We start from the raw sequence: 22055 nt of genomic DNA, 5'->3' as shown, positions 1-22055 counted from the left end.
CATTTAGCTGCAGCACACATCGGGTAATTAACCCGATGTGTGCTGTAACTAGGAGAGCAAGGAGCCAGCGCTCAGTGTGCGCTGCTCCCTGTTCTCTGCAAGTGTAGCTCCGTGCGGTGGTAACCAAGGTAAATATCGGGTTGGTTACCCGATATTTACCTTAGTTACCAAGCGCAGCATCTTCCACGCTGCGCTGGGGGCTGGTCACTGGTTGCTGGTGAGCTCACCAGCAACTCGTGTAGCCACGCTCCAGCGATCCCTGCCAGGTCAGGTTGCTGGTGGGATCGCTGGAGCGTCGCAGTGTGACATCTCACCAGCAACCTCCTAGCAACTTACCAGCGATCCCTATCGTTGTTGGGATCGCTGGTAAGTTGCTTAGTGTGACTGGACCTTTAGGCTGATCTGTTTAGGTCACAAACCACATACTACAGCTGAGCTGTAGCAAGGTGTAAAAGTGCAGATTGATCAGTGGCTCTCCCCGCTGCAAGGTCAACCTGGTCTGGTGGTTTACAACAATGGGTTTAACCTGGTGGCGGCTTTAAAGGTTGGCAAGCTGGTACATGTGCCATGCATGGCTCACATGCTGAAGCTAGTTGTTCAGACATTTATGAAAACATACCCTGACTTGTCATACTTACTTGAGAAGGTGCACCATATTAATGCTCATTTCCACCATTCCTCTACCACTTTTGCTGGTCTTACAGTGCTGCAAAAATGCTTTAATTTGTCAAGTCACTGACTCATGTGTGACCTGCCCACGCAGTGGATCTTTACATTCTATATGTTGGTGACAATTACTGAGCAGCAGAGGGCAGTAGCTGCATACCAGATTCAACATGCCCATCAGACTGAGAGTCAGCCACCCCACATAAAAACTGTTGAATGGGTGTGGATTGCTGACATTTGGGAGGTTCTTGAGAACTTTGAGTACTGCACCAAGCTCGTGAGCGGTGATCAGGCTATTATCAGCTTAACCTTTCCACTGCTGTGTCTGTTGAAGCAATCGCTGCACAATCTCAAAGAGGAAGCTTTGAGTGCCCAGCATGTGGCTATGGAGCCAGATTTCCCAATAGGTGATACCACCCAACCCAGACAATAATCTGAGGCAACATTGAGTGATGATTTGGAGGATGAGGAGGAAGAAGACTTGTTTTATGTGCTACCCAGGGGAGTCCCAGTGCTACCCAGGGGACTCTCAACCCCAGCTTCATGTATATCCATGCATTTAAGGCGCTCATGTCTGAAACCTGTGCGCTGTGCTGGGGGGTACTGATGCGAAACTTGCAGGAGTCATATGCCAGTGGAATAATACCCTCAATGTCAGCCTGATTCTCGCTCTGTATAGACACTTGTCTGCACAGAACGATGAAGCAGAGCTGACATGGCTCTCCCTGTGGACTACATCGGACTAAAGGGTACTTTGCACACTGCGACATCGCTAGCGATGTGAAATTCTAGATCGCATGTGCGATCTTTCGAGATCGCACATGCGTAAAATGACCTATGTGCGATCTCGAAAGATCGCTAGCGATGTCGCAGTGTGTAAAGTACCCTTTAGGAGTTCTTTATAATAAAGATGGAGTCTCTAAATGTTTTTTTGTTTTATTTCTTAGAAAAAATTTTTATATGTGTTGTGATTTTTTTTTTTTATTGTTTACTAGAAATTCATGGCCATCAGGGCCACTGGATGAGCCGGGTAAAGCTTCTGGATCTGGCACTAAGAAACAATGCTCCATTTCCATGGTCAGCTGCGGGCTGCAGAGAGTCCCAGCTCCCAGCTGCCTGGTTATACCTGACTGGCGATCAAAGCACAGCAGGAGCCCATGCATTATTTTTTTAAATAATTAAAAAAAAAAATTAAAGGGTTTTCCTGTATTTTGATTACCAGCTAATTTAAAGCTAGGCTGATGGGGGTGGCAGTTCGCAGCCATATGCTTTATCTGTGCTGAGAATCAAAAATACTGCGGAGCACTGTCATTTTTTTAATGATTTTTTTTTTTCACAGTACTGTGATGTCAAGCAATCACAGACCCAGCACAGAGAATGGGCGTCTGTGATTGCCTGTTGGAGTAACCTGAATGCAGCTCATACATTCATATATGGCAGAAACTGCACACAGCCATAAAGCATAGGTACATGCTAGAATTTACGGGCTCCTAACAGGTATGATGTAACTTACCATGTGATGTGGCATGTGGCAATAAAAGACGCCCATTCTCTGTGCCGGGTCTGTGATTGCCTGACATCACAGTACTGTAAAATAAATAAATCATTAAAAAAAATGACGTAGTGCCCCACAACATTTTTGATTCTCAGCACCGATAAAGCAGACGGCTATGGGCTGCCACCCACATCTGCCTGGCTTTACCTTGGATGCCAATCAAAATACAGGGAAGCCCATTAATTTTTTAAAATTATTTAAAAAATAATTTAAAAAAAAAAATGCGTGGGATCCCGCTGTATTTTGATCACCAGTTAGGTAAAACCTGGCTGCTGTTGGTGGGATTCTCTGCAGCCGACTCTGGAAATGGTGCATTGTTGCTTAGCGCCATTTCCCGGCACTTTTCTTGGTTCATCCAGCAGCCCTGATGGTGGTGTTACGCTGGGTAATAAAGGAGTTAATACCAGCTTTGTAATCTCAGCTGGTACTAAGCCCGAAATTCATATTGTCACACCAAATTAGATATGGCCACCATGAATTTCTAGTAAACAGTAAAAAAACATAACACAGAAAAAAAAATTATTAGAAATAAAAGAAAAAAAATGAAACACTCCATCTTTATTATGGAAAAATCCATATTCTGACGTAGTCCACAGGTTAAGCAATCTTAACTGTGCTTCATCGCTCTGTGCAGACAAGCATCTATACAGAGCGAGAAGCTTGGAGAGCAATGTCAGCTCTGCTTCAGCACTCTGTATAGACAGTGTCTATACAGAGCAAGAGGCAGGCTGACAGTGAGGGTATGATTCCACTTGTGTACAACTCCTGCGAGTCTCACAAGGTATCACCCAGCACGGTGCACCCTCTCCTGACAGGAGCACCTCAGCTGCATGCAAATTCATGCAGCCAACCCGCTCTTGTCAGCAGAGTGTGCACCGTGACGTGATGCGATGCGAGACTCGCACAGTGACAGTCAAAGTTCAATCAAGTCCATGGCTGATTGACTCGGGTGAACACTGACATCATCGCGAACACGGCCGAAAACGGCCGAAGACTGCTGAGTAACGAGCGGTGCAGTGAATACCGCCAGAAATTAATGATCGGATGCGGAAGCAGAAGTAGCCAGGAGACAGAGTCTGCAGGACGCGTCGCGGGAGCGGTAAGTATAATCATAATGTTTTTTAATAATGTGATTTTTTTTTTACAGCCCCTGGACTGGACCCAAACTGTAATACGAGCTTCCAAGAAAGCTTTTGTTCGGGATCGTGTGCACGAACACTATATGTTCTGTACGGACCCCGAACTTTACAGTTCGGGTTCGCCCATCACTACTCAGCAGGTCACACACATTTCTTCAGGGCAATTGAAGGCTTTCCCATACTGCAATTTACAACTTATCAATTTGCTGCAAACTAAAATATGGGGAAAAATTAATTGAGCCCAGGAGGTTCAGTATAAAATATTAAATCATCTTTAATTTGGAGTAAATGGACTCACAACCCTGTTTTCTTCGTATTTTCCTTATCATATTATTATATTGTCATTTTTACTTTTTTTTTGTCTTTTAAAAAGGGCTCTAATTGATCAAGAACTTTCCACAAGTATGAAGCCCTTCAGTGTCCTTCCTCAAAAAAATCTCACAAAAGGTAAATAATCTGTCTGTCTGTCTATCTATCATCTATCCATTATCAATTTATGTAAAAGAAAATAAACACCAGTTGACATAGGTGATAACATAGGGGTCAGCCTCAAGAACCCAATCAATAATCATATCTTTCAAGAAATAGGAGCAGTACTTTCAGGTGTTTAACGCCTTAAGGCTATGTCCGCACGTTGCGTCGGAGTACCTGCAGTTTATTCTGCATGTTTTCCTTCCCTTGGTTTTTGACCAAATGGCTTTTGACCATTTTTTAGCGCTAAAAACGCATGCGTTTTTACCGCGTTTTTAGTGCGTTTTTAGCGCTTTTTACCTGCGTTTTCACCTGCGTTTCTGCAGATGCGTTTTTGAGATCAAGACACTGAGAAATAAAGTTGAATTAGTCAAAAAGAATGAAAAAAGAGAAAAAAAGTATAAAATTAACTTTTAATAAAATTATATGGGAAATTATCAATTTTAATGTAATAATAATAGTTATGCACATTTTAACAGAAAAATAGCTAAAGTTTATTATTTTTTTACATTTAAATTTTCGGTTATTGTGTGTGTGTAAAGGAACATTAGAACCCATTAATATTTGGCCAGAAAAGCATGCGTTTTTGGAGCCAAAAACGCAGTGGAAAAGCAGGTAAAAAGCATGAAAAACGCAGGAATTGTGATTTTGGTTGCTTTTTGCCATTTCTTATTGACTCCAATGTTAAGGAAACGCTGCAGAAATGGCAAAAACAACTGACATGCTGCTTCTTTTTCAGCATGGTTTTTGACCCAAAATATGCAAATTAAACGCTGCAGAAAAAAAAGCAAAGTGCAGACAGGATTTCTGCTTTTCCCATAGACTTTGCTGGAAATCAAAAACGCATGCGTTTTAGCGCAAAAACGCTGCAGCCAAAAACGCTGCAGAAACGCGGTAAAAAACGCAACGTGCGAACATAGCCTAATTGTAATTATATCCATAGCACGTTATGAGCCGGTGTCCGTTCCAGCATCATGACGTGCTATAGGCATCATGTAATTGACCTAAGAATACACAATATGAAGGTAAAAAAGTGTATTTCAGCTCACCACTATAGGATTGAATCCCAGGAGGAGAATCCGGACGGTGCTCGCAGGACTAGGAAGGCTGTGAGTGATCAATCATGGGTGAGTCCACAGCACAAAGACATCCATGGGACTTGATAAGGACGGATAAAAACTGCAAATTAAGTCCATAAGTTTAAAAGGGTAAAAATTAATTCCTCCGATTAACGCGTTTCAGGTACGATCGTCCTTAGTCATGATCATTTACTAAGTACGATCGCGTCTGAAACACGTTGATTGGAGGAATTCATTTTTACCCTTTTAAACTTATGGAATAAATTTGAAGTTTTTATCCTTCCTTCTCAAGTCCCATGGATGTTTTTGTGCTGCGGACACAGCCATGATTAAGAATACACAGTGACAGCTCCATGCTGCCAGTGGTCACTGACAGCTGATCGGACCCTTTTCAGCGGTCTCCACTCTCTGATCACTCGTCAGTAAATATGAGTGACTGATCACAGCATGTGATCATCAGGAGGTGCTAAAATATTGGTACTTCCCGCATGATCACCGCAGAAGTTTAGCTTCACTGACATTTGAGCTCCGTCACACACAGTCACAACCAGCAAGCATGCCACCACTGGCTGATTGAGGCATTTAGAAGCTTGTGGAAGGAAGCAACTTCCTCTCCCAACTCCGTTGGCACACCTGGTTAGAAATCACGGGAAACTAATGGTTCCAAGGAAAAGACTGATGGCACATCCTACCTTTCTAATGTGAAGAGGAGCAAACTGAATATGAAACAAATTAACAAAAAGTAGACAGTTGTACTCTGTAGTGCTAAGATATGTAGAACAATAAATATGGGAATATAGACATGCATTACTGCTATGAAAGATCATGAAAAAATTGAGATATTCAGCACACAAAATTGGCCAGATTTTATGTGAGCCCAACAGCCAGCAGCAAGGTGACCTCATTTCTGTTGGATCCCTATCAAACTAATGCCTCTGTTTGGGTTAAAAATAACTACAATTTATGGGTGGACAGAAACCTGCAAATGGAGAATTAAAATCGCCTGGGACTGAAGAGCAGGAGCTAAATCAGAAGGCATAACTCTGTAATCTAAGAAAGGACTGATGGCACTTCCTATCTTTCTAATGTGAACAGGTGCAAACTAAACATGAAATATAGTAACTAAAAGAGACAGTTGCACTCTATGGAGCTAAGATATGTGGAAACTAATGGTGGTCATGGCACCTGGAGGACAAAAATGATATCCTGATGTGCCTGGTATGGAGGCCTGTTAAGACCGCTTTACACACAGCAACATCGCTATCACTGTCGCTGCCGATCGCACAAGCCCCCGTCGTTTGTCCGTCACGGGCAAATCGCTGTCCGTGGAGCACAAAATCGCCAGTACCCGTTACTCGAACTTACCTTCCTAGCGACGTCGTTGTGGCCGGCGAACAGCATCTTTTCTAAGGGGGAGGTTTGTGCAGTGTCACAGCGACATCACATAGCGGGCGATCAATAGAAGCGGAGGGGCGGAGAGCAGCCGAATTAACGACACGCCCAGCTCGTTGCCGGAGGACGCAGGTAAGCTGTTGTTCATCATCCCCGGCAATGTGTGCTGCCTCAGGAACGAGGAACAACCTGCATCCAAAATCAGCAATGATATTTGGGAAAGGAACGACGTGTCAACAATCAATGATTTGGTAAGTATTTTGCATCGTTAGCTGTCGCTCTACGTTTCACACGCAACGACGACACTAACGAGGCCAGATGTGCGTCACGAATTCCGTGACCCCAACGACATCTCATAAGTGATATTGTTGCGTGTAAAGCCTGTGACGGGGGTGTACAAGAGAGCAAAGGATGGACGAGGCCGAGGGATGATCCAACAGGTTTATTCACAAGAACACTGGAACAGCACACGATAAGTCCACGTAAAACAGATTCGGGGGCCCTTCCAGACAATCCTCGGACCGGATAACAAAGCAATCGTCCTTACAGTAGTCCAAAGAGTTCCACACAATCCCACGGGCCGCCACACAGGCCTAGCTCCGTCCGTGTCCACAGCCACCCAGGCTGGGGCTCCTGCTCTCTTCAAGTTTCAGCTCACTCTGAAGTTACAAAAAGGGAAATGCATTGTCTGTGCTGCTTGACCAGCCCACCATGTTTGTTCAGGGGGTAGGGGTCACACATCCTATCATCAATGGTTTGGTCCATCACAGGGCTCTGATATGTCTGCCAGCCACAGTAGATGAAGGGATCCCCTGCTGTAAAGAACAATGACTATTCCTTCACTGGCCAATGCAATTACAGATTAGATACACAACTCTGGAAAGAAGAGGACAGGCTATTTACATAATCACATTAGATGCCAAGACTACAATTGTATGAGAGAGACACATTGAGACCAGTAGCTCCCCCAAGAAAATACATGAATTACAACTAATACAACCAGGGAAATATACATATCATGACATAGTATCACAGCATATACAGTGAGAGGGTAAATTACATCTTCACAATCCCTCCCCCTCCCAACTTGTGTACGTACTAGGGACCTCTACAGGTCACTGGTTAAGTACACACAGGCAGAGCGTTACTTACATGTGGCTTCATGCAGCCACAAATTGGCATCGTAGCTCTCCCACATCATTGCCCAGGAGAACAGCTGCAGGCAGACCACCCATCACCCCAACCACACATCGCCTGACCCCAAAACCAAAGTTCAGATCCACAGTGGCTATGGGAATAGTCCTCCATTGTCCACCAGCCAGTTCAATAACAATCCCAGGTCCTCTATGGATTGCCTCATGCCGAACCACTCAGGGATCAGCTATTGTGAGGAAAGCACCCGAGTCACAAAATCCAACAAGTCTCTGTCCATCCAGCACAACCTCCTGCAAGTGCTTACCTCGATGAGCAGAAGTCGTCATAACTGCGGGTCGCACCCCGTAAACTCCTGGTGGTGCAACATGGGGGGCTGAGTCACTAGGCCAGTCCTCACATAACGGTGCCACATCTTCCTCCATGGCACTGGGCTGTAAATAATTAACAATCCGATTGGGTGCAGGATCAGTCCTCATTTGAACAGCTGGGCAGGAGACTTGCCGATGCCCTGGCTGTCCACATTGATAGCATCTGAGCTGGGTCTCCCTCCATCCAAGGCGTCCTCTTGGGTAAGGGGTAGGGGAACTTGGAGGCCGGCTCCCACCTGAAGGTGCTGTAGGGGTTTGAGGATGATTCCTCCATGGCCTGGCTGGGCATGAGGCCTGCAAATGCCCGGGATGCCTACAAACATAACACCTGCGCTCTGTTACTTCCTCTCCCTGGCGTATTCCAGAAAGTGCAGTAGAAGCAACTGGAGGCACATTAACACGGGTATCAACATGTGGTGGCTTAGAGGAACGGGGAACAATGGGGACAGAATAACTGGGGGCATCCGGTGTTGTGGAGCTGTTAGGCGTCTCTCCATCCTCCAACAGAACCCTCCACTGAGGCTTGATGGTGAGAGCCTCATCAGCGAGAGCAGCAGCTTCCTCCACTGTCGCTGGTTTTCTCTCACGCACCCATTCCCGGATCTCAGCGGGGCACTGGGCAAAGAATTGTTCTTTTAGGATGACCTGCAGGAAGGTCTCCCAAGATAAGGCCTCCTCTGCCTCCAGCCAGCGATTACATATTTGTTTGAGTCTATGAGCATATATCTTAAAAGACACTTCCCCATCACAGGCTAAAGCACGGAACTGAGTCCTGTAAGTGTCTGGGGTCACAGCATAATGTTCTAGAATAGTCTGTTTAATATCCGCATACTCACAGTTCCACCGAGGGTCCATAGCTCTATAGGCTTCAGCAGCTCCCCCCTCTAGGAGCCCAACCAGATGCCGGACACGCTCCCTGTCCGGGACTTCCATTAATCGACACTGATGCTCAAAGTCCTGGAAGAAGCCCTCAATGTCGCCTGCAGCCTCATTAAACGGCTTAAAGTCTTTGCGGAACACCCTGGGAAGTTCCCTCATGATGGGTGCTGGGGTTACAGTCTGTCTGGAACCTCTCGCGGCTTCCACAGCGAGCTCCTTATCCAGCAGTGCCATCTCCTCCATCCTGCGCTCCTTCTCTTTAGCTCCACGCATGGCCTCCCTCTTATCTTCTATGGTGGCCTCATCTCCAAGCAGTGCCATCTCCTCCTTGTACCACACAACCCATTGACTTTTTTGGGTATTCACCTCCGGCTGCCGTCTTTCTTCCGTTTGCTGTGAGGATCCTTCCTCCACGTCATTTTGCAAGCAGACTCCTTCTAGCGCCTCAATCAGCTGCTCCTTGGAGAGTCCTTTGAAACGAACTCCTACTTCACGGGCCTTTGATTGCAGGCTCCCCAAAGTCCAGGTCTTGTACTCTGCAGTGCTGGTTCCTGATGTTGAGCCATTGTCCTCCATTCCTTCTGCTCTGATCCCACCGCTGCCAACCAGTTTGTGACGGGGGTGTACAAGAGAGCAAAGGATGGACGAGGCCGAGGGACAATCCAACAGGTTTATTCACAAGAACACTGGAACAGCACACGATAAGTCCACGTAAAACAGATTTGGGGGCCCTTCCCGACAATCCTCGGACCGGATAACAAAGCAATCGTCCTTACAGTAGTCCAAAGAGTTCCACACAATCCCACGGGCCGCCACACAGGCCTAGCTCCGTCCGTGTCCACAGCCACCCAGGCTGGGGCTCCTGCTCTCTTCAAGTTTCAGCTCACTCTGAAGTTACAAAAAGGGAAATGCATTGTCTGGGCTGCTTGACCAGCCCACCATGTTTGTTCAGGGGGTAGGGGTCACACATCCTATCATCAATAGTTTGGTCCATCACAGGGCTCCAATATGTCTGCCAGCCACAGTAGATGAAGGGATCCCCTGCTGTAAAGAACAATGACTATTCCTTCACTGGCCAATGCAATTACAGATTAGATACACAACTCTGGAAAGAAGAGGACAGGCTATTTACATAATCACATTAGATGCCAAGACTGCAATTGTATGAGAGAGACACATTGAGACCAGAAGCTCCCCCAAGGAAATACATGAATTACAACTAATACAACCAGGGAAATATGCATATCATGACATAGTATCACAGCATATACAGTGAGAGGGTAAATTACATCTTCACAAAGCCCTTTAGACTCAGCCATATACAGGGTCTAACAGGTGTTCTGTCAGAGTAATCTGACAGGTCTCGTGTATTGCAGTACATGAGACCAGTGATCAGAAGAATAAAAGTTAAAAAGTGTCATAGATAGACTAAATAAAAAAAGTCAACGAAAAATGTTAAAATTATTACCTCCCCTAAAAAAAGAATAAAAAATGACACCAGTAAAAATATTCATTTAAAGTTATAAATAAACTAATAAAGTACACATATTTGACACAATATATTAAACTGTCACGCTATTTAACATGCAGTAAACAAAAGAAAAAAGATGATGGAAAATGTTGCAAAAACCTATGAATTTGTTATGAAAACTCTGAAATAAAAGTGGTCTAAAATGCAATCAAAAAGACGAACATAAATAACAATGCAATAACTGTAAACGTCATCTTGTCCCACAAAAAAACAGCCTATACAGTTCCATCAGTAAAAAATGTATAGCATTTGGAGCATTGTAATGCAAAAGCAATACTTTTACTGTCAAATAGTTTTTATTGTGTAAAGTGGTAAAGCATAAAAAATGTATAAACGTGGTATCATTGTAATCGTACTGTCCCGAAGAATAAAGCTGTCTTAACACTTTTAACAAAAAGTACACGGTATAAAAATCCCCCTTAAAAAAACATTTCTGGATTGAAGGTCTTTGCTCATTCTGCATCCTAAAAATCAGAATAGAAAAAAATAAAAAAATATGTGGCCCGAAAATGCTACCGAAAAACCTGTCAACTCATCCCGCAAAAAACAAGCCCTCAAATGACTGTTGGCAGATATATATACTGGCGTATAAGATAGATAGATATATATATACTGGCGTATAAGACGACTTTTACCCCCTTAAAATAATGGCTACAGTGGGGGGTCGTCTTATACGCCGGATATACGGGGGGGGGGTGTGTGTGTATATATATATGTACACTGCAGCGTCCAGGGGAGGTGGGGGCAGCAGCTCTGGAGCACAGGGGAACGCAGCCTTTGATCTCCTGCACCCGCTCATATAATATGCACAGCCGCTGTCCATCTCCAATGGTGCTGAAATCGCACGCAGTGAGGGGCTGGTGAGCGGTGCATATTATATGAGCCTGCGTCCCAGTGTGATCGCACATGCCCCCCCTGTGTTAGATTTGGCCCCCAGGCTGCTGCGCTTACCCCTGCAGCGTTTCTCCCCGTGTCCCTGCTTCCACTGTGATCAGGCAGAGAGCTCAGCCTGCTGTGCCGATCACATGACCGCACTGACAACCAGAAAGTGGAAGAACAGAAGCACGGAGCCAGACAGGAGGGAGCTCAGCGCTGGAGGAGGTAAGGAAAGAGGGTTTTATTTTACTATGGGCAGCAGCCTAGGGGCCATATCTGACACAGGGGGACTTGTGCGATCTATAGGGGTCATGGGCAGCACTATGGGGGCCATATCTGACACAGGGGGACTTGTGCGATCTATATAAGGACCATGGGCAGCACTATGGGGGCGATATCTAACACAGGGGGACTTGTGCAATCTATAGGGGCCATGGGCAGCACTATGGGGGCGATATCTAACACAGGGGGACTTGTGCAATCTATAGGGGCCATGGGCAGCACTATGGGGGCCATATCTGACACAGGGGGACTTGTGCGATCTATATAGGGGCCATGGGCAGCACTATGGGGGCGATATCTGACACAGGGGGACTTGTGCGATCTATAGGGACCATGGGCAGCACTATGGGGGCGATATCTGACACAGGGGGACTTGTGCGATCTATATAGGGACCATGGGCAGCACTATGGGGGCGATATCTAACACAGGGGGACTTGTGCAATCTATAGGGGCCATGGGCAGCACTATGGGGGCCATATCTGGCACAGGGGGACTTGTGCGATCTATATAGGGGCCATGGGCAGCACTATGGGGGCGATATCTAACACAGGGGGACTTGTGCGATCTATATAGGGGCCATGGGCAGCACTATGGGGGCGATATCTAACACAGGGGGACTTGTGCGATCTATAGGGGCCATGGGCAGCACTATGGGGGCGATATCTAACACAGGGGGACTTGTGCGATCTATAGGGGCCATGGGCAGCACTATGGGGGCCATATCTGACACAGGGGGACTTGTGAGATCTATATAGGGGCCATGGGCAGCACTATGGGGGCGATATCTAACACAGGGGGACTTGTGCGATCTATATAGGGGCCATGGGCAGCACTATGGGGGCGATATCTAACACAGGGGGACTTGTGCGATCTATAGGGGCCATGGGCAGCACTATGAGGGCCATATCTGACACAGGGGGACTTGTGAGATCTATATAGGGGCCATGGGCAGCACTATGGGGGCGATATCTAACACAGGGGGACTTGTGCGATATATAGGGGCCATGGGCAGCACTATGGGGGCAATATCTAACACAGGGGGACTTGTGCGATCTATATAGGGACCATGGGCAGCACTATGGGGGAGATATCTAACACAGGGGGACTTGTGCGATCTATATAGGGGCCATGGGCAGCATTATGGGGGTGATATCTAACACAGGGGGACTTGTGCGATCTATAGGGACCATGGGCAGCACTATGGGGGCGATATCTGACACAGGGGGACTTGTGCGATCTATATAGGGGCCATGGGTAGCACTATGGGGGCGATATGTAACACAGGGGGACTTGTGCGATCTATAGGGACCATGGGCAGCACTATGGGGGAGATATCTAACACAGGGGGACTTGTGCGATCTATATAGGAGCCATGGGCCGCACTATGGGGGCGATATCTAACACAGGGGGACTTGTGCGATCTATAGGGACCATGGGCAGCACTATGGGGGCGATATCTAACACAGGGGGACTTGTGCGATCTATATAGGAGCCATGGGCAGCACTATGGGGGCGATATCTAACACAGGGGGACTTGTGCGATCTATATAGGAGCCATGGGCAGCACTAAGGGGGCGATATGTAACACAGGGGGACTTGTGCGATCTATAGGGACCATGGGCAGCACTATGGGGGAGATATCTAACACAGGGGGACTTGTGCGATCTATATAGGAGCCATGGGCAGCACTATGGGGGCGATATCTAACACAGGGGGACTTGTGCGATCTATAGGGGCCATGGGCAGCAGCATGGGGGCGTTATCTAACACGGGAACGTGTGCAATCCATAGGGGACCATAGGCAGCACAGGGGAACGTGTGCCATCACAAGGGGGCTATATTCAATATAAGGGGGCCATATCCAGATTAAGGGGACTAATTTTAGGATGGGGGGCTATGAGGGACATATACCCTATATGATTTGTTAGAGGGACACTGGCATTATAAGATGGACCCCATTTAACATTAAAAAAAAAAAATTCTCTTTTCCTTCACCAAATTTGGGGGTGCGTCTTATAATCAGGTGCGTCTTATAAAGCGAAAAATACGGTATATATCATACAGCAGGGGTCGGGAACCTATGGCTCGCGAGCCAGATATGGCTCTTTTGATGGCCGTATCTGGCTCGCAGACAGGGCTCCTACCTGTCTATGGGCAAATGCCGGGGCCCTGGAGAGCCGGGGGGGCCCACTCGGCCTCGTCAGTTCTCCTGTCCCTTGGCCGGGGCCCACTCGCCTTTATAGTTCTGCTGCCCCCGGCCGAGTTCCGGGGACCGCAGTCCTCGGCAGCAATCTGCGGCGCCGTCACTTTAAGGCGCGCAGACATCCTGTTTTGAATTTCATCTGTGGGCGGAGCTACCGCCTTCTCAGTCCCACAGATGAAGGAGGCGAGCTTCTGTCCGGCGCTGTGTGGGCCCCCTCTCCACCGTGACCTAATCGGGTAAATGCCCTCCCCGCCTCCCCATTATGGGCCCCGGTGAGCTGCTTCTAACCCCCCAGATGTATGCCCTGCCAATCCCCCCCCCGCCGATGCCGCGGGTGCTGTACCCGCCGAGCCGCGGGTGCAGGCCCCACAGAGCAGCAGAGTTGTGTGTATTTGTCTGTATGTAGCAGAGTTGTATGTGTTTGTCTGTATGTAGCAGAGTTGTATGTGTTTGTCTGTATGTAGCAGAGTTGTATGTGTTTGTCTGTATGTAGCAGAGTTGTGTGTTTGTCTGTATGTAGCAGAGTTGTATGTGTTTGTCTGTATGTAGCAGAGTTGTATGTGTTTGTCTGTATGTAGCAGAGTTGTATGTGTTTGTCTGTATGTAGCAGAGTTGTATGTGTTTGTCTGTATGTAGCAGAGTTGTGTGTGTGTGTTTGTCTGTATGTAGCAGAGTTGTGTGTGTTTGTCTGTATGTAGCAGAGTTGTGTGTGTTTGTCTGTATGTAGCAGAGTTGTGTGTGTTTTTCTGTATGTAGCAGAGTTGTATGTGTTTGTCTGTATGTAGCAGAGTTGTATGTGTTTGTCTGTATGTAGCAGAGTTGTGTGTGTGTGTTTGTCTGTATGTAGCAGAGTTGTGTGTGTTTGTCTGTATGTAGCAGAGTTGTGTGTGTTTGTTTGTAGCAGAGTTGTGTGTGTTTGTCTGTTTGTAGCAGAGTTGTGTGTGTCTGTTTGTAGCAGAGTGTAGTACCATTGTTTCAGTCCAGTTGTGGCTTTATACAGCAGGGAGGAGCATTCCTTGCTGTACTAAGTGAACATTGGAGCGATTGATCTGTCAATGGCCCTTTAAAAACATATTGTACGGCTCTCGCGGAATTAAAATTAACATGTTGCAATCAAAGCAGACTTTTTTTTCATTTGGGAGCGGGGTAGTCTTATACAGTGAGTATATCCCAAATTCTATATTTTTAGGGCAGAAGTTGGGGGTCGTCTTATACGCCCAGTCGTCTTATACGCCGGCATATACGGTATACAAAAATGATAGCTCTAAAAATATGATAATACAAAAAGGGTTTTTTTGTAAAAATAAAAAAGTGTTCTTTAGTGTGTGATAGAAGCCAAACATAAAAAACAATCTAAAGCTGGTATCTCTAGAATAACCCTGACACAAAGAATAAAGCTAATGACTTAAACCGCAAGGTAATTATTTATTTAGTCTCCCTCCCAAAGTTTGCAGTAAGGTTCGTCTCACATTTACCCTCTGCTCTATACTGAGCGCTTACATCAGGGTGTCCATGTAAATCTCTGAAATACGTGATTCAGACAGACCCCAGACAGAAGATTATAATGATGCAGATGGAAGCACTGTGGACAGTGATGGGGGAACCGAACTGTAAAGTTCGGGGTCTGTACCAGACACATAGTGTTTGTGCACACGATCCCGAACACGAGCTTTCCTGGGAAACTTGTGTTATACTTCAGGTGCAGTTCAGGTCCAGGGGCTGTAAAAAAGGAGCACATTATTAAAAACAATATGATTATACTTACAGGTCCCACGACGCGTCCTTTAGGCTCTGTCTCCCGGCCACTTCTGCTTCTGTATACGATCATTGCTGTACCCATTAAAACGTCAAAGACCACAACACCACAATAAGAAACGGTAAATGCAGGGTGTATAATAACAAATACTTGGCGGGAGAAGGGAGTAAATTGACCCTATATAAATTGACACATTTCCTCCCAAAGATGCCAGGGGTTCATCAGGGAACAGACCCACGGGGTAAACCGCCAATGCAGGCGCCTCCCTAGGGTACCAGAACGATGGTGCATAAGGGTGATACCTCATGCACCATTATTCTGGTACCCTAAGAAACGTGTCGGGACTTTGTCTTCGGACATCCTCAGATAAGTGTTTTTGATGTCTCCATCTTAGCCTGATGAAGTTGTTTATTTAATTGTTTGATGTTAGTTTTGGCCTTTGCAGGGCTTTATAGGGTCATTCAGGGTCTCCCGTCGGTGAATGGGGGCGCCACTTTCTAGGGCGTCATACCCTTCATTGCTAGGTAGCGAGAGTCTGAGTAGGGCTTTATAGGGTAAATTTACACCCTTCTCTTGTCTAGCATTTGTTATTATACATCCTGCATTTACTGTGTTTGTTTGTTATTGTGGTTTTTTGGTCTTTGACCTTTTTGATGGTATTATTAAAAGTTATTTTTTAACGGGGATAAATCTATGTTTTTTCTGACTACTACCCCTACCTTATTGGCTGCGGCCTGGTTTACTTACAGAAGGTATGATACTTACTGGTCAAATGGCTATGACATCATGAAAGGTATTGTTAACTTCCGGCAGATATTCATTGCACTGCTCATCACTCGGCAATCTTTGGCTCTTTTTGGCCATGTTCGCAATAATGTCAGGGTTCACCCATGTCCATAGCTCATGGACTCGATTGAACTTTGACAGTCACTGTGCGTGTATTGCAACGCATCACCTAGCACGGCGCATACTCTTCCGACAGGAGCGGGTCAGCTGCATGTATTTCCATGCAGCTGAGGCGCTCCTGGTAGGAGAGTGTCAGGCCGTGCAGGGTGATGCAATGCGACACTCATAGGTGTCATATGCAAGTGGGATCATACCTTCAGTATCAGCCTGCTTCTCTCTCTGTAGAGACACTTGTCTTCACAGAGCGATGAAGCAGAGCTGACATTGCTCTACCTGCTTCTCGCTCTGTATCGACACTTGTCTGTACAGAGTGATGAAGCAGAGCTGACATTGATCTTCCTGCCTGCTTGTTGCTCTGCAGAAACACTTGTCTGTACAGAGTGATGTAGCAGAGCTGACATTGCTCTCCTTGCTTCTCACTCTGTATCAACACTTGTCTGTACAGAGTGATGAAGCAGAGCTGACATGGCTCTCTCTGCTTCTCGCTCTGTATCAACACTTGTCTGTACAGAGTGATGAAGCAGAGATGACATTGCTCTCCCTGCTTCTCGCTCTGTAGAGACACTTGTCTGTACAGAGTGATGAAGTAGAGCTGACATGGCTCTCTCTGCTTCTCGCTCTGTATAGACATTTGTCTGTACAGAGAGATGAAGCAGAACTGACATTGCTCTACCTCTGGAATACGTGGGACTACAATTTTTTTATAATAAATCTGGAGTCTCTAAATGTTTTTTTTTTATGTCTAATAAAAAAAAATATTTGTTGTGTTTTTATCTTTACTGTTTACTAGAAATTCATGGTGGCCATGTCTAATTTGGCGTGACACCATGAATTTCGGGCTTAGAACCAGCTGAGAATACAAAGCTGGTATTAACCCCTTTATTACCAAGCGTGCCACTGCCATCAGGGCCGCTGGATGAGCCTGATAAAGCACCTGAAAATGGTGCTAAGAAATAATACGCCATTTTGAGAGGCGGCGGTGGGCTGTGGTTTTTAGCATGGGGGGCCCATAACGCTTGGACCTTACCATGCTGACAATCCCAGCTACCAGCTGCCTGGCTTTTCCTGACTTGCAGTCAAAAAATGGCAGAAGCTCACACATTTTTCTTTTTATTTATGTATTTATTTTTTTTAAATAATTAAAAAAATTAATGGGATTCCTGTATTTTGATTGCCAGCCAAGGTAAAACCAGGCAGATGGGAGTGGCAGCCCATAGTCATCCGCTTTATCTGCGCTGAGAATCAAAAATGTATGAGGGACCCAACATCACTGACGCTGTCACGCAGAATGGGAGTCTGTGATTGGCTGTTGGAGTAGCAGGAGAGCATCTTCAGCTCTGCTACATCTGACTTACAGGATCTTCCATGACATCAAAGCCATGTTACCAGTCTGGTGGGAATGTTGTTACCTTGTGGGTTAAAGGACCTTCCATGATGTCAAAGCCATGTAACCAGTCTGTAAGCCAATGTCTGTACATTCACACCAGACTGGTCACAGGGCTATGACGTTATGGAAGGTCCTGTAAGCCAGTGGGGTTTACCCGGGGGTACAGCAATGATCGCATCTGAAAGAAGAAGTGGCCGAGAAACAGAGTCTGCAGCACGCTTCGCGGGAGCTGAAAGTATAATGACAATGTTTATTATTAACTATATTCTTTATTTTATAGCCTCCCCCGCCTCATCACATAACTGTAAAGTCCAAGTTCAGTGTTAACATGCAAGTTCGCGTTAACTCAGAACCCGAACTTGAACTTAACAAAATGTTCAGGCGAGGATCCCAAACACGAATATAGGGGGGTTCGCCCATCGCTGACTGTGGACTCTTTTTGGCCTATGATCCGACTGTTCCAATATCAAGTCAAAAAAACTCACCAAAAACAGCCATTAGCCAACAGGTCAAGCAGAAAATGCACTAGCAGGATGCAGCTGGCTTCCATAAAGGAGGGGGCAAAACAGGTGCAGAATACCGATGAGACAACCACTCAGCCTACAATATCATGGAGGGGGTGGTTGCTGGCATTAAACATGCACACTAATGAGGTTTGCATAGGGCACCAATCACACAGCTATGTAAAATGCACAGTGTCTGTCTTACAGCCAATTGATGATGCCCATACAATTAGATCAGGCAGGCTTCCCAGCACTATATAAGGGCATGTTTAATACCAGCAGCCACCCCCTCCATGATATTGTAGGCTGAGAGTGGTTGGCTTATCGGTATTCTGCATCTATGTTGCCCCCACCTTTATCATAGAGGGCCGGCTGGATTCAGCTGTTCCCTTAAAAAGTGCAGTAAACCACTTCTTTTGTAGTGTTGAGCCACCCCTCTAGTGTTCGAGTTTGGTTCGGTTCGTGGAAAGGTGGGTGTGTTCGGCGAACGTTCGACGAACATTCGACGAACACCTTCGAACCCCATTGAAAACAAAGGCAGGCAAACAAAAGCACATACAAACACATTATACATGTACACATACAATTAATAAACATTGCCATTACACTTACAGGTCCCCGCCATTTCTCCTTCCGATCATCACTGCATCCTCCCGGTAATCAGCACTGATGAGAAGACCTTCCGTGATGTCGTCATAGCATGTGACCAGTCACGTGTGTATTATCTCATTGGCTACAGACTGGTCACATGGCTAGACGTCATGCTAGGTCCTGTCAGTGCATCTCTCCGGTATGCGGTGATCGTTGCTGCTGGGTATGTGCTGACAGATAAGCGCACGCGTCTGTCCAGTAGAGTTGAGCGCGGTTCGCGGTTCGAGGTTCTCCAGTTCACGGCTCGAGTGATTTTGGGGCTGTTCTAGATCGAACTAGAACTCGAGCTTTTTGCTAAAGCTCGATAGTTCTAGATATGTTCGAGAACGGTTCTAGCAGCAAAAAGACAAGCTAATTCCTAGATGGCTTTCCGCTGTAATAGTGTAAGTGACTCTGTGACTCACACTATTATGAAATTTCAGCGTATAGTGTGCGGGAACAGCGCATTCAGATCACTGCTGTATGGATAATGGCGATCGCCATTTTTTTTTTTCCTTGTCTTCCTTCCCTAAGTGCGCGCGTGTAGTGGGGCGGGCCAGCATGTCAGCCAATCCCAGACACACACACAGCTAAGTGGACTTTTAGCCAGAGAAGCAACGGCATGTGTGATAGGATGTCCATGTCACATGTCCCTGCATTATAAAAATGAGTATCTGCCCATCCGGACGCCATTATCTCTTCTGCGTCTGGGTGTCAGTCACCGCTGGCGTAGCTCCTGTCTCCGATACTGCTGTGTACGCTCTATACACAGCGCTATACAGAATAGGGATAGAAGTTTCTTTCAGCCCTTCTAAGGGCTAATACCGGCAGGATCAGAGCCATAGGTGACAGTCAGGGCAGTGAAAACAGATTTTAACAGCTACACAAGATGACAGCGTCTGTTTAGCTAAGGTCAGGGATTTCGTCGCTGCATTTCCCCATTAGGAGGGATAGAAATGGAGGCTTCCTTTCCTCTACCCAGAGACCCACAACCCTGCCACTGTACCCTCCTGCCCTTTGCACACTCAAGCTCATTGCTACTAAGCCATTATACTAGCAAACACTGAGTAAACTTAGTGGCATCCTAAACGTGGCTGTTGGACTTCTGTATTGTCCCACTAGTGCAAAGATATTTGCATCACGTCTGCCTGCATTGCACACTCAAATTCATTGTTACTAAGCCATTATACTAGCAAACACTGAGGAAACTTAGTGGCATCCTAAACGTGGCTGTTGGACTTTTGTATTGTCCCACTAGTGCAAAGATATGTGCAGCACGTCTGCTTGCATTGCACACTCAAACTCATTGTTACTAAGCCTTTATACTAGCAAACACTGAGGAAACTTAGTGGCATCCTAAACAAGGCTGTTGGACTTCTGTATTGTCCCACTAGTGCAAAGATATTTGCAGCACCTCTGCCTGCATTGCACACTCAAACTCATTGTTACTAAGCCATTATACTAGCAAACACTGCTGCCAGTTTAAGGGTCGTAGTTGCATTATCAGGGATATTTATTCTTTATTATTCTGCTGTTAATAAAGCTAGACCACCGCTGCAATCTACACCACCTCTCAATTTTTACTACCACATTTTAAGTGCACAATTTTGTCGCAATCAAAATGAGTGGCAAAATGACAGATGCTGGTGGAAAGGGGAAGAGGCGTGTTGGAAAAGGAAAAAAAGGGTTTGTCCGTGGGGAAGGTGGCAAAGCTCCATTAACATCTGCTGAAGATAGACCATCTTCCAGCAAAAGTAAGATGTCTACTACTTACCGTGGACAATCCGATGTGCTTCCTTTTTTTTGGACACGAACAACTGGAACAAAGGTAGATGATGGCCAAAAAAGTAAAATGCTTGAATGGATCTCAAGTGGTCCAACAAGTGCCCTCTCCGCCACCTCAACTACCGCATCCAAAAAACACCAGTCCTCTGAGTTGTCAGCCCAATCACACTTGCATTCTCACAGCTCTGAAGTCTCCATCCGCCCTGCACAGTATGGTGGAACTGAGATGGCTGAGTCTGCAGAGCTGTTCAGTCACACTATAGCCTGGGAATCAGAGGTCTTCTCCCAAGCTACAGTGAGTACAGACCAGGAAATGGTCTGCAGTGATGCCCAGAACCTTTGTGACTCAGATTCAGGCCGTGAGGACCAAGTTTCTGAGCATAATGTTGACCCTTTTTCACAAACTGTAACACCTGTTGTTACAGACAACGAGGAACATACTGATGACGATGAGACGCAGATACCAAATTGGGATGACAACTTAAATATTCAGTCAGGGAAAGAAGAGGCTCGGTCTGAGGGTGAGGGGAGTGCAAACACAACAATTGATGAGGAAGTTCCAGATTCCACCTACTGTCAACCCACAGTCAGGCACTCGAGTAGGTCAAAAGAGGCGGTGGAGGAGGATGCAACCGACGACGAAGTTACCTTGCGCCTTTCTGGACAGAGTAGGAGTACTGGTAGCACGTCTACAACTGCATCCTCTGCCACCACTCTGCCTCTGAGCACTAGTCGGGGTGGATCAGCAGGTCACATGCCCTCTAAGCCTTGCCTAGCCTTGTCCTTTTTTGACATAGCAAAAGATCACCCAAATTATGTGATCTGTAAAATTTGTCATGATTCTGTTAGTAGAGGGCAAAACCTCAGCAGTTTGACAACTTCTTCCATGAATCGTCACATGAATAAATATCATATGTCCCAGTGGGAAGCTCACCGTGCTTCAATGCGGCCTAGCGGAGCAAACCATCCACCGCCTGCACCTTCCAGTGCATCCGCGCGCTCTTCATCTTCTAGGACTGTGGGGACAGCTGTCACACCTGGTTTTCCACCACTGTAACCGCAACAGGCAGTTTGCTTGGTAGGTCGTCAGTTGGTTTGGAAGGGGAAACAAGTACGTGTGTACAGCTCTCTCAGACATCGATAGCACCAACGTTGGATGAAGGCAACATCATGTCTACGCCTGCACTTTCCTCACAAAGCTGCATTTTTCCAGGGAAACCCTACTCAACACCGTCTACACACAGCAGCCAGATCTCTGTCCCTTAGATGTGGACAAATAAAAGGTAATTTCCTGCGACCCATGACAAAACTAAGAGGTTGACTTTATCCTTCTGTAAGCTCTTGGCTACCGAAATGCTGCCTTTCCGCCTGGTGGACACACAGGATTTTAGAGACCTTATGTCTGTCGATGTGCCCCAGTACCAGATGCCCAGTCGCCACTACTTCTCTAATAAAGGTGTGCCCGCGCTACACCAGCATGTCGCACACAAC

At 46.3% G+C, this 22055-nt stretch overlaps 1 protein-coding gene across 1 annotated transcript in view; it reads left to right on the top strand.

Annotated features, from left to right (window-relative positions):
• LOC142302171 (NXPE family member 3-like) overlaps positions 1 to 22055 on the top strand; it is a 162882-nt gene that overhangs the window by 70346 nt on the left and 70481 nt on the right. Inside the window, exon 3 of the mRNA XM_075343254.1 lies at positions 3734 to 3807. Coding sequence (XP_075199369.1) covers positions 3734 to 3807 — 74 coding nt within the window. The remainder of the gene's footprint in view (positions 1 to 3733; positions 3808 to 22055) is intronic.

This window comes from Anomaloglossus baeobatrachus, chromosome 4 (assembly GCF_048569485.1).
Source record: "Anomaloglossus baeobatrachus isolate aAnoBae1 chromosome 4, aAnoBae1.hap1, whole genome shotgun sequence".
NCBI lineage: Eukaryota > Metazoa > Chordata > Amphibia > Anura > Aromobatidae > Anomaloglossus > Anomaloglossus baeobatrachus.
This window is presented reverse-complemented; position numbering and strand designations above follow the sequence as displayed.